This window comes from Oncorhynchus gorbuscha, linkage group LG16, assembly GCF_021184085.1.
Source record: "Oncorhynchus gorbuscha isolate QuinsamMale2020 ecotype Even-year linkage group LG16, OgorEven_v1.0, whole genome shotgun sequence".
In the NCBI taxonomy this organism is placed as follows: domain Eukaryota; kingdom Metazoa; phylum Chordata; class Actinopteri; order Salmoniformes; family Salmonidae; genus Oncorhynchus; species Oncorhynchus gorbuscha.
Window position 1 is genome coordinate 8,424,672 of NC_060188.1, and position 13,321 is coordinate 8,437,992.

The 13,321-nt window shown below is 43.2% G+C and overlaps 1 protein-coding gene across 1 annotated transcript; it reads right to left on the minus strand.

Annotated features, from left to right (window-relative positions):
* Window positions 1-815: 815 nt before the first annotated feature.
* On the minus strand, window positions 816-10,088 carry ankrd40 (ankyrin repeat domain 40). Its single transcript, XM_046305884.1, has 5 exons — window positions 9,536-10,088; window positions 8,914-9,062; window positions 7,987-8,589; window positions 7,513-7,694; window positions 816-4,032 (listed from the first exon to the last, which is right to left on the minus strand). The coding sequence occupies exons 1-5, from the start codon at window positions 9,667-9,669 to the stop codon at window positions 3,889-3,891; spliced, it is 1,212 nt and encodes a 403-aa protein (XP_046161840.1). The 5' UTR covers window positions 9,670-10,088; the 3' UTR covers window positions 816-3,888.
* Window positions 10,089-13,321: the final 3,233 nt, after the last annotated feature.

Genomic DNA, 13,321 nt, shown 5'->3' on the forward strand with positions numbered 1-13,321 from the left:
TATTTCCATGACATAGACTGACCAGGTAAATCCAGTTGAAAGACATGATCCCTTATTGATGTCACATGTTATTAGATCCACTACAGTCAGTGGAGATGAATGGGGTGGAGACAGGTTAAGAAGGATTGTTAAGACTTAAAACAAGTGAGACATGGTTTGTGTATGTGTGCCATTCAGAGGGTGAACAGGCAAGACAAAAGATTTAAGTGCCTTTGAACAGGATATGGTAGTAGGTGCCAGGCTCACTGGTTTGTGTCAAGAACTGTAACCTTGCTGGGCTTTTCCCAGACAACAGTTTCCCGTGTGTATCAAGAATGATCTACCACCCAAAGGACATCCAGCCAACTTGACACAACTGTGGGAAGCACTGGAGTCAACATGTGTGGAAAGCTTTTCACATTGTAGAGTCCATGTCCCGATGAATTGAGGCTGTCCTGAGCACAAAAGGGGGTGCAACGCTACAGTATATTAGGGCGGTGTTCCTAATGGTTTGTACAGTGTATCCTATTATAATAACACCCCCCGACTCCCAAATCAATCTAGTTAAACAATGTTAAAGCTCCATATAACCATGCTTTTTGGATGAAATTTAAGCATGTTTCATTTGAAACGATTTACTTTGGGAGGAGAGCAAGGCAGTGAACAGTTACACCACTGCATTGGCATGGTTGATTCATGTCAACACTGACCTAACTACACCCTCTAGTGGATCTTAGTAGAAACCGATGAGGCTTCAATTCAGTTCTCTGCCATATTCATAATTACCATCTGATCCTTTGATATAACCACCAATTTCCGACAAAAGGACAGATTGATCAAGTTACCCACCATGCTTTATCAAAGAACAGGTACAGGTCTTCACAATCAAACACAAGTTAAACAGTGCCTATAAGGAATTTATCAAAGGTACACAGGACATATAAAAATATCAGACTCTGAATGCATAGGTAAAGTTACTGTATTCTTCCTCTAGAACATGAGCAATCAATCAGTACAATGTTAGTCATCCATTTCACAGAACTAGTATTCATTCTGGAACATTCTAGAACACTGGTGCTCCTTCACTGGGCACAAAATGGCCGTAGGCATTTCAAACATCATCATTCAGCTTCTTCAACCAGGTACCTCTCGGTCTCGTGGCACAAGTTAGGAATACAAAATCCTCTGGAGAGCCCATTTGACATGTTCAAGTTAGTCTTGTATTTCTTCAACCTTTACACTCAACCCATTCAACACAGTAGATACTGTGGCTTTACACTTGGTTTCATCCTAGCTGCAACCTACCTTCCCTTTCACCCCCATTGATAAACACGGTCCATACTTGTAGGCATCGATACAAACTAAAGACATTTCTCGTTAAAAAAGGAAATGACAAATGAATAAAAATATATCATCATTAAACATACTAAGACAGCCAGAGCTTAAGGTATACATCTGAACAGTAAACAATTAACGCCTTTGTTAGTAACTGACTGTTGATTGTTTATAAACTTCTGTAGTGGACCACTGACTGTACCACTGAACTGAATGTTAACCAGCATAAAGGACTGATAGGACATGTTAGGGTCTTAGTCTTCCTCTATGAGCAAATGTGTTTGTCATAAAGCATTTTAAGCAGTAATCTTTTCAATCAATGCACTCTCATTCAGCTTCAACACTAACGTTTGCGTTCTTGTGTATGAATCGTCATTTATACTCAAACAAAGAAGTAGCAAACACCACAACTTGACAAAAGTCAAATGTCAGTAGGTTAAACTCGGGGACCCCTCAAGAGCTAACATTTGATCTCTAGCTAGCTTACATGTTAATGTAGGTTATGTGTTTAAAACGTTCTCACAGAGCAGTGTGAACTTGAGTATTATGACAAATGCCCTGTATGATAGAAGCAACAGGGAGAATTGCTGGGAAACGTGTTATGGAAGCACTCAAACATAACAGCCGTGTTAAACTTATGAAACAGAAACAATCCTTTCAAACTGTCCTTTGCCCACGTCATTCAGTTCACTCCGAAAAAACTAAAAACATTTCATACAGCAATTCAAAAATAGGACATTTATGATAGATAATCTATTGTGGAGAACCATACTATTTTTCTGGCTAGGTTTGTATTTGGTTTTGATCTAATCACAGTAAATGGAAGTATCTTAAGCGAAGCGATTCAGAAACAGTTTAAAATGCTCATTTTAGGGGAACCCCTACTTGAGCTGGGAATATACTTCCCCTAAAGTGAACCTAGCAGATTCTGCTTCAATCAATAATACCTGAACTCTATAGGAACGGTCTACCATTCAATTCATTCACAGCTGAAAGTGGCAGTTGAATATTAGACCCAATAACTGTTACATTGAAAATAACCCCTCACACACACAAACATTCAACCAAACTGTAGAACATTTAAATATTGCCCCTGCACCCAATACATGTTAATCTAAATGAGTTTTGTTTCAGCAAGTAAACATTGTAGAATAAAACTAAATTCACAGAGCAGGAGCAATGAAGAATTGTTCCACATTGGGTGTTTGATTGAAATCCAGACAGTGTCTGTGGAGCTAGTTAACCATAACATCTGTTAGAAGGCCGTTATCTTCCAACTGACGAAGAGAGTTCTTTAAGAAACAGACACACCGTCTTAACAATACGGATTCAACTTGAAGCATCTGTTTGCTTACTAAGCACATAAACAGTTCTACGAAACTAACAAAAACTTCTCAATTGGCAAGAGACAACACTCAAACCCACTCCCTCTTAGATGATCAAACCTCAGCAGCACAAAGCAACATCTCTGTTAATAGCTCCATCAACATCCACCTAAGAACAAATAAACAGGGTAGTGTGATAACATGGGCAACCACTGAAGGAAAAACTGGAAATATCACTGAAGTGTGGGAGTATGACTGTGTGTGTGTGTGTGTGTGCAGTCTGCAGCATGGGTGTGAATGCCAGTTGGAACGTCGGCAGCCACCTGCTATGCCCACTAAGCAAGCGGCAATACTGCATGTTGCTGTGTGCAAGTCAGCTGTGTCGCAACATTGTACTAAGCCGCCCATGTTGGACTAATAAGAGCCATGGCTGTATATCAGAAGAGCTGTTCAAATGGCCTCTACTCTTCTCAAACCCCTCATTCCCAGGAGCCAAGTCCCCAGTACATGTATGACTAATGCCCAGTACAAAGGGATCCATGTACAGTACATAAGTTAAGCCATCTAGGAAGACTGTCACTGTCCCTCAACGCCAATGTTCCACTGTAGCCCGACAACACAAAGAGGGAGGAGAGAGTGAGGGACAGAGGGAAGAGAAGAGGGGACAGAGAGGGAAGGAGGCCCAAATTCTTCAGTATGTAACTGAGGACATGTTGCATGAGCAATCGGTTAGCGAGCGCTGCATGGGGACAGACTGGCAGGGAGCAAGGCAAGGACAGGCAGGGCGACCACGTTACCTAGCTAACACAACAGGATTTTTAAACAAACCCCCAATAACGCTGGCTGAACGACACCGGATCATAATGCAATGAAATTGACTAATAACGATAGTGGCTATTACGGTCAATAGAGAGATAGTAGGGTCCACATGGACATCAGGGTCTGTCTGTCCGTCCTGTTGGTCTCTAGTAGGTGAGTCTGGAGGCCTTCATGTTGTAGCAGTGTCTGTCTGTGTGTCTGTCAATCCTGTTGGTCTCTAGTAGGTGAGTCTGGAGGCATTCATGTCGTAGCAGGGTCTGTCTGTGTGTCTATCCGTCCTGTTGGTCTCTAGTAGGTGAGTCTGGAGGCATTCATGTTGTAGCAGGGTCTGTCTGTGTGTCTGTCCGTCCTGTTGGTCTCTAGTAGGTGAGTCTGGAGGCATTCATGTTGTAGCAGGGTCTGTCTGTGTGTCTGTCAATCCTGTTGGTCTCTAGTAGGTGAGTCTGGAGGCCTTCATGTTGTAGCAGGGTCTGTCGGTGAGGCCTCCCGCCCCAGAGAGGAGTGCCAGGCCCTCAGCCTTCTCCAGCACCACCTCTAACTCCTGGAAGTCCTGCAGCCGAGCCACATCTTTGTCCTGGGAATAATAAAGTTACATTCAATAAAACATCTTTATTGTCCACAAAAGGTCCAATTGTTTGTAGTGATTACGGTACAAAATCGAGTACATACATGGTTCATCACACACAGGACTTACAGACATTAAGTGGGAGGAAAGAAGAGGTGTGTGTGTGTGTGTGTGTGTGTGTGTGTGTGTGTGTGTGTGTGTGTGTGTGTGTGTGTGTGTGTGTGTGTGTGTGTGTGTGTGTGTGTGTGTGTGTGTGTGTGTGTGTGTGTGTGTGTGTGTGTGTGTGTGTGTGTGTGTGTGTGTGTGTGTGTGTGTGTTTCACAGTCTTAGTCAGCAGTTGTTCTGGGATTACATAATGTGACAACAGCTCCCTTCATAACTGGATGGGTGACATTGTTTTCATATCAAATCCACCCATGCAGTGCAAGATGGGACTACCGTGTGCCATGGAACACAATGTAGCTCAAATCAAGTGGAGAGGGTAGCTAGTTTTAAGTTCCTCGGCATACACATCACAGACAAACTGAATTGGTCCACTCACACTGACAGCGTCGTGAAGAAGGCGCAGCAGCGCCTATTCAACCTCAGGAGGCTGAAGAAATTCGGCTTGTCACCAAAAGCACTCACAAACTTCTACAGATGCACAATCGAGAGCATCCTGGCGGGCTGTATCACCGCCTGGTACGGCAACTGCTCCGCCCTCAACCGTAAGGCTCTCCAGAGGGTAGTGAGGACTGCACAACGCATCACCGGGGGCAAACTACCTGCCCTCCAGGACACCTACACCACCCGTTGTTACAGGAAGGCCATAAAGATCATCAAGGACATCAACCACCCGAACCACTGCCTGTTCACCCCGCTATCATCCAGAAGGCGAGGTCAGTACAGGTGCATCAAAGCTGGGACCGAGAGACTGAAAAACAGCTTCTATCTCAAGGCCATCAGACTGTTAAACAGCCACCACTAACATTGAGTGGCTGCTGCCAACACACTGTCATTGACACTGACCCAACTCCAGCCATTTTAATAATGGGAATTGATGTAAATATATCACTAGCCACTTTAAACAATGCTACCTTATATAATGTTACTTACCCTACATTATTCATCTCATATGCATATGTATATACTGTACTCTACATCATCGACTGCATCCTTATGTAATACATGTATCACTAGCCACTTTAACTATGCCACTTTGTTTACTTTGTCTACATACTCATCTCATATGTATATACTGTACTCGATACCATCTACTGTATGCTGCTCTGTACCATCACTCATTCATATATCCTTATGTACATATTCCTTATCCCCTTACACTGTGTATAAGAGAGTAGTTTTGGAATTGTTAGTTAGATTACTTGTTGGTTATCACTGCATTGTCGGAACTAGAAGCACAAGCATTTCGCTACACTCGCATTAACATCTGCTAACCATGTGTATGTGACAAATAAAATTTGATTTGATTTGATCAATTAACTTGCAAACATTAACATTTTCTGTGACCCTAACTCATAAGAAAAGAATAGAGCTGTACACACACTCTCGCTCTCATGCAAATTATTTATTAAAATGGTAATAATGTGTGACCATCATTCCATCATCAAGCAGCCGTCATGATCAGTGTTTCCAACCTAACAGAACAGCATGGTGCTCCAACCTAACAGAACAGCGTTGCGCTCCAACCTAACAGAACAGCGTGGTGCTCCAACCTAACAGAACAGCGTGGTGCTCCAACCTAACAGAACAGCGTGGTGCTCCAACCTAACAGAACAGCGTGGTGCTCCAACCTAACAGAACAGCGTGGTGCTCCAACCTAACAGAACAGCGTGGTGCTCCAACCTAACAGAACAGCGTGGTGCTCCAACCTAACAGAACAGCGTGGTGCTCCAACCTAACAGAACAGCGTGGTGCTCCAACCTAACAGAACACCTAACAGAACAGATGGTGCTCCAACCTAACAGAACAGCATGGTGCTCCAACCTAACAGAACAGCGTGGTGCTCCAACCTAACAGAACAGCGTGGTGCTCCAACCTAACAGAACAGCGTGGTGCTCCAACCTAACAGAACAGCATGGTGCTCCAACCTAACAGAACAGCATGGTGCTCCAACCTAACAGAACAGCATGGTGCTCCAACCTAACAGAAACAGAACAGAACAGCATGGTGCTCCAACCTAACAGAACAGCATGGTGCTCCAACCTAACAGAACAGCATGGTGCTCCAACCTAACAGAACAGCGTGGTGCTCCAACCTAACAGAACAGCGTGGTGCTCCAACCTAACAGAACAGCATGGTGCTCCAACCTAACAGAACAGCGTGGTGCTCCAACCTAACAGAACAGCATGGTGCTCCAACCTAACAGAACAGCATGGTGCTCCAACCTAACAGAACAGCGTGGTGCTCCAACCTAACAATGGTGCTCCAACCTAACAGAACAGCATGGTGCTCCAACCTAACAGAACAGCGTGGTGCTCCAACCTAACAGAACAGCGTGGTGCTCCAACCTAACAGAACAGCGTGGTGCTCCAACCTAACAGAACAGCGTGGTGCTCCAACCTAACAGAACAGCGTGGTGCTCCAACCTAACAGAACAGCGTGGTGCTCCAACCTAACAGAACAGCGTGGTGCTCCAACCTAACAGAACAGCGTGGTGCTCCAACCTAACAGAACAGCATGGTGCTCCAACCTAACAGAACAGCGTGGTGCTCCAACCTAACAGACAACCTAACAGAACAGCGTGGTGCTCCAACCTAACAGGTAACAGAACAGCTGCCAACCTAACAGAACAGCGTGGTGCTCCAACCTAACAGAACAGCGTGGTGCTCCAACCTAACAGAACAGCGTGGTGCTCCAACCTAACAGAACAGCGTGGTGCTCCAACCTAACAGAACAGCGTGGTGCTCCAACCTAACAGAACAGCATGGTGCTCCAACCTAACAGAACAGCATGGTGCTCCAACCTAACAGAACAGCATGGTGCTCCAACCTAACAGAACAGCATGGTGCTCCAACCTAACAGAAACCTAACAGAACAGCATGGTGCTCCAACCTAACAGAACAGCGTGGTGCTCCAACCTAACAGAACAGCATGGTGCTCCAACCTAACAGAACAGCATGGTGCTCCAACCTAACAGAACAACGTTGCGCTCCAACCTAACAGAACAGCATGGTGCTCCAACCTAACAGAACAGCGTGGTGCTCCAACCTAACAGAACAGTGAACTGTCATCGAGGTGTGTCTAGGAGTGTTCCTGCCTGCCCTGCATCTTTTATTAGTGGTGTCTGGCCCTGCCCTGCCCTGCTCGCTCCATTGAGCTGGTTAGTGGAGTGGAACGGTAGCTGCAGCCTCAGGGTTCACAGTGCTAGTGCTCAGCCACTAGTGTTATAACCAGCCAGTTTGAGTACCAGAGCCACCTGAAACATCACCCTTCTGATGCATGTGTGTGTTTTTGTGCCTGCGTGTGCGTGCCTCTGCCATTCCATACCTTTCGCAGCATGGTGTTGGGCAGCTTGCGGATCTTCTCCACGTGTTCGGTGCTGATGTCCAGCTCGCGACAGCACACCCGGAGCAGCGAGCGGTAGGTCAGCTCCTGTCTGTCCAGCTCCACCTCGATGAAGTCGTTCTCCCGCGCGTTGGGGTTCTGGATACGCACCTTTAAGACCAGCTCTGGGAGAGACACACAAATACACCAATGAGATTATGCTAGCTACTTCAGTGTGTAAGATGCAGTAGAGAGAACACTCAGCACCTGGGGCACATTCAGGCACACACATGGGGAGAAAGCATTGGATAATGGGTCTGAAAGTGCAGAGCAGTGATAAAACAGGCTCAACATTGGCTCCAAAAAAGCTCTGCTGTTGACTCAAATCAATGCTTGATCGAACACCACAACATTAGAGACAAACAGACATCAACAGCACAACATCAGTAGCAAGTGCAGTGTGGCGACCGTCCTTACCTTGCACATTGACAGGGAATGTACTGGTAAAGAAGAAAGGCTGGAAAGCAGGCATGTTACCCCCAGCACCCTGGCCACAGTTGAGCTGCTGAGGGAGGGACTGCTGCCGGGTCATAGATGGGTTAGCGTTAGCCACCTGGGCTTGGCTGCTACTGCTGGTGGTGCTGGGGCTGGGGGAGGGCAGGGGAGGAGAGCACACAGCCCCATTATGGGCCACCGAGTGTGGGTACTCCCCATGGTTGACCAGGTGGGGCTCCATGGAGATGTCCATAGGCAGGCCTCCGTTGACGGTGAGAGACGAGGCGGGGTTCGGTGACACTCCGTTCTGCTGCGCCAATGGGATGAAGGCCCCCTCCCTCGGCCTGTCAGAGAGTAGGCTCTGCGGTTGCTGAGGCAGCTGTTGCTCGTGGGTGGGCGACAGGGAAGCTGAGTCACTGTGTGGGTCATCTGATGAGTGGTCTCCATTGCCATTTTGGGTCAACTGTGCCAATATGAGCTCAGCCTTGTTGTCCATCTTACTGTACATGAATGGCGGGTTGGACAGGTAGTTTGGAATGATTGGCAACTCAGGCTCCTTGATTTCAGGCACTTCCTCCTCCTCAACTGTGAAAAAATATATAAGACACCACATTGAATTGGGGGAGCCTTGAACATTGACATGCCCAGAGTATGCTGTGAAAACCAAAACATAGCAGGTCCTGGCAGGAGTCTCCATCTATGATCATTATCCAAATTGTGACCCCTAACTATGAGCAGGTAAAACAATTCACTGGCAATGAACTAGTGCTTAGGGGTGGCATTAGTGCTTCTAATAGTCATTAAATGCAAAATACAGCTATTTTACAGATATTTCATGAACATGTTTAAGATAATTTTAACACAAAAACAGTAATAACTGGGAGAGTGGTGATGTGATGGGACATTTACCTCCTAACAGTCTTCTGATTTCAGGCTTAGAGGTCAGCTGGACAGCCAGCTCATCTTTTGCAGTGAGGATCTCTTGATCAGCGCCAGAGTTCAGCAGGTACGACACAACCGGTTTGTGGTTTCTCTTGCATGCCCAATGCAAACATGTCCTGAATAGGAGACAATGGAAAAAGTAAGTCTCTGATCTGCTCTGGGATGATTCATAATGTTGATGAAAGACTGACATTGCATGATGATGACTCAAACAGCCAATGTTGGAACAGTCATTGTGAATGATAAAGTAGCTACTGGAGTAGCTACTGGAGGTAGATCCAGATGAAATACAGTGTTCATAGTCAAACTTGAGAACCCACGCCGGGGTATATTTGCATCACTTGCAGTTAAAGGAGATTGCCATCTAGGCATAATTGGATAACACTATTTTTCTTAGGCCAGCATGAAATGGTGACATTTGACATGCAATTGCATAGAGCACGTTGCCAACATTGCGCCGGCAGCATTTTAACAATCAATCGATAAATAACATGTAAGGACGGGTGATTATTGATCAACTTGTGTTTAAGTTTGATTAATATATATATATATATATATATATATATATATATATATATGACACACTTACCATCCGTTTATTTCGTTTTGAGAGTTGACATTTACTCCGCTTTCCACTAAAATCCGCACCTCGTCGATGTCTCCAATCGCAGACGCCTCTCTCAAGCGCTCTTGCAATTCCTTATCCAACGATGTCGTTGACATTTTGTACAAATGATTAGCTAACTTAACGAGATCATGGGAGACAATAATGACTTTACAGGTCGTAAGAGGGTGACGCCTTGGTCTGGAAATAGCTGCTTAATTGCACTAAAAATAGCCGGGGAGAAGCTAACGTTAACTGACTAACGTTAGATAGCTAGCTTTACAGCTACTAGGCTCGCGCAAGATTGTTGATGTCCGTAACGTTAAGCTTGACAAGAACAATGTTTATCAAAGGACACCATCAATGGTCAGCGGTTAGTTTAATGTAATATGTTGTTGCTGCACCGGCTTGTCAACTATTTTAAATGAGTTTTGAAATTAAAAGTCCATTACATTGTAGCTGTGTTGCGTAAAGGCTCCGACGTGCGCTGTCAACTATTCCTCCCATATCGGGGACAGGTTTGAGTGTAACAACAGTGGGAAGAAAGTTGTATGTTCCTCCTTGCAAAATACGATTTATTTTAATTATCTCTCGTAATAATGAATGTTACAGTAACCATGTGTTCTGTTGACATGTATTTACCCTGAAAATACATATTTGAATGTTCAACGTACACTGTTTTGTGCAATATGTCCATGTATACTCCGTTTGGAGTCAACGAGTTAGCTGTCCAACAGGTCTAGTTACAGATTTTCTGGACGATATTCAGAAAATATCTGGTGTGTGTGTGTGTTTAAAAGTACACGAATTGAGGACAGTGCTTACTGAGAGCACCTACAGCACCCTTGCTTTGTTCATTCCCACAAATAAGTAATTTTCTACCTCTAAACCTCCTTGAGGATTCCCTTGAAATCGTCTATATATACAACCAAAAGCATTCTAATTTTTCAGACTCAACAAAACTTTATAGCTTGACACCACAGTAGACTTTGACCTCATCGACTTAGTAGCATTATAATCAAGGTAGAGGGTCACTGATTTACAGTTATACCCTCTTCAAAGTTGTGATCAATCAACTTTATTTGATTTCAAACTGATTTTGTGTATCAGAAAGTATATAATGTGGGGGACCTAGCCCAAACATGGACTAAAGCAGCCTAACATTACTCCTTATAGTCCAAGGACCGTGTGCATGTTCTGTTTAAAGGCTCATTTGGCTCTGGAAGTCAAAGCAGCCAAAGAGTCCCATCTAAACGTGAATCGATTCTCAATTGAGGGTCAGGTCTTGACACTTTCCTGAATAATAAAGCATCACCTGAGGGAATGCCATTTAAAACAATTCCAAAATCTTTAGGTGTTACAGAGACCTTGTAAAGTGATAAGAATTCTTTAGAACTAAGTAAATTACCCTCTGAATTTACCAGTTGTCTCACCAATAGGAATTTATTTCGGAACCAATATTCTAAAAGAATATTGAAATAAGTATTTTTATACAAAATGTCCCGATTATTCCATATATAATATGTAGAAGGAGATATGGACAATATGGAGAAAATTATGCTTATAAATTAAGGACCATGACAAGAAAACCTGCCAATGAAAAGCAGAAAGTTTCACTGGAACTTTATCAATATTATAATTGCAAAACAACATGAAGTTAAGGTCACCAAAAGTAGAGAAGACATGATGAGGAATACAATTCCAGATAGAAGTGGGTCTTCTTAGGAATTGTTTTATCCAATTGATCTTGAAATTATTATTTAAGGTAGTAAAGTCCAGAAAATTCAGCTCACCATACTCATAAGTGTTAATTACAACAGTTTTCCTAATGTAATGGGTATGGTTTCTCCAAAGAAAGTTGAAAAGCATCTGGTCTATCTCCTTGCTTATTTTACATTTACATTTACATTTACATTTAAGTCATTTAGCAGACGCTCTTATCCAGAGCGACTTACAAATTGGTGCATTCACCTTATGACATCCAGTGGAACAGCCACTTTACAATAGTGCATCTAAATATTTTAAGGGGGGGGGTGAGAAGGATTACTTTATCCTATCCTAGGTATTCCTTAAAGAGGTGGGGTTTCAGGTGTCTCCGGAAGGTGGTGATTGACTCCGCTGTTCTGGCATCGTGAGGGAGTTTGTTCCACTATTGGGGAGCCAGAGCAGCGAACAGTTTTGACTGGGCTGAGCGGGAACTGTACTTCCTCAGTGGTAGGGAGGCGAGCAGGCCAGAGGTGGATGAACGCAGTGCCCTTATTTGGGTGTAGGGCCTGATCAGAGCCTGGAGGTACTGAGGTGCCGTTCCCCTCACAGCTCCGTAGGCAAGCACCATGGTCTTGTAATTTTACTGTCAAGATATAAAGATAGAGCGCCATATGTTAGTCTAGAGAAACCTTCAGCCTTGGTTATTAGGACTCTACCTTTTAAAGTTAAGTCCCTCTGTAGCCATTGATTTAGCACCTTCTGGGGGTTTTTAATAAGAGGGTTAAAGTTTAGTAAGCCTCTAGACTTCTGATCCTTTGTAACGGTTCTGCCTAAATATGTAAGTTCTTCTTTTACTGCAATACCATAATATGAAGGTGTCACACAATCTTTGACAGCCATGAGTTCACATTTATTAATGTTAAGATTTAGACCAGACATTTTGGAAAAGGATTGTATATCACATTGATCGATATGGGAATTTGGTTAGCATCTTTCATAAAAAGTGTAGTATCGTCAGCCAGCTGGCTTATAATATTTTCTTTACCAGCTATGGAAATACCTTGTACAGGATTATTATTTAAAGAATTTGTAAAAAGTTGGGTGATTAATAAAAACAGGTATAGAGAGATAGGACAACCTTGCCTAATTCCTCTCTTTAACTCAACTCTAGGTGAGGTGCCATATTTCAATTTGATAGAGCTGTTACCATTTGTATAGAGAGTATAGAGAGTCTTAATAGCCTTACAAATAATATGAAGCTATCCTCAGTTATTAGGTCTGAGTAGTCAAGTATGTCTAATACTCGTCTGATATTGCTAGAAATATGTCTGTTCCTCATAAAGCCAGACTGTGTTTCATCGATGATTGGATCCAGGACTTCTTTAATTATTTTTGCAAGTAGTAAGGCTAATATCTTATAGTCATTATTAAGATTATTATGGGGCGGCAGGGTAGCCTAGTGGTTAGAATATTGGACTAGTAACCAGAAGGTTGCAAGTTCAAACCCCCAAGCTGATAAGGTACAAATCTGTCATTCTGCCCCTGAACAGGCAGTTAACCCACTGTTAAGAATGTGTTCTTAACTGACTTGCTTAGTTAAATAAAGGTTAAGAAAAAAAGAAGACAAATTGGACACCAGTTATCAATGAGCAGCACTTTCTTTAGTGTTATTGTTATTATCAGTGTTATTAACCCATAGGACCCGTAGGAGGGAAAACATTGTTTTTAATACTCTCTAAAAAGACTTCAAATAGGAAGGGAGCTACTTGTTCAGAAAATTATTTTTTAAATTATGATGTAATTCCATCAACACCTGGTGATTTATTGTTCTTTAGATGTTTGATAGACTCTATAATCTCTTAAACTTTGATGGGTTCATCACACTGTTTAGATTCTATATCACTGATAGAGTGAACATTATTCAGTGAGTCAAAAAACATATCTGTGGATTCCTGACATTACGAAGAGCTATACGATTTCCTGCAAAAGTGGCAACAGTATTTAGCGATACATTTTTGGTCATCTCTAACAACACCATCAATGTTTAACTTATGGATAGTCAAA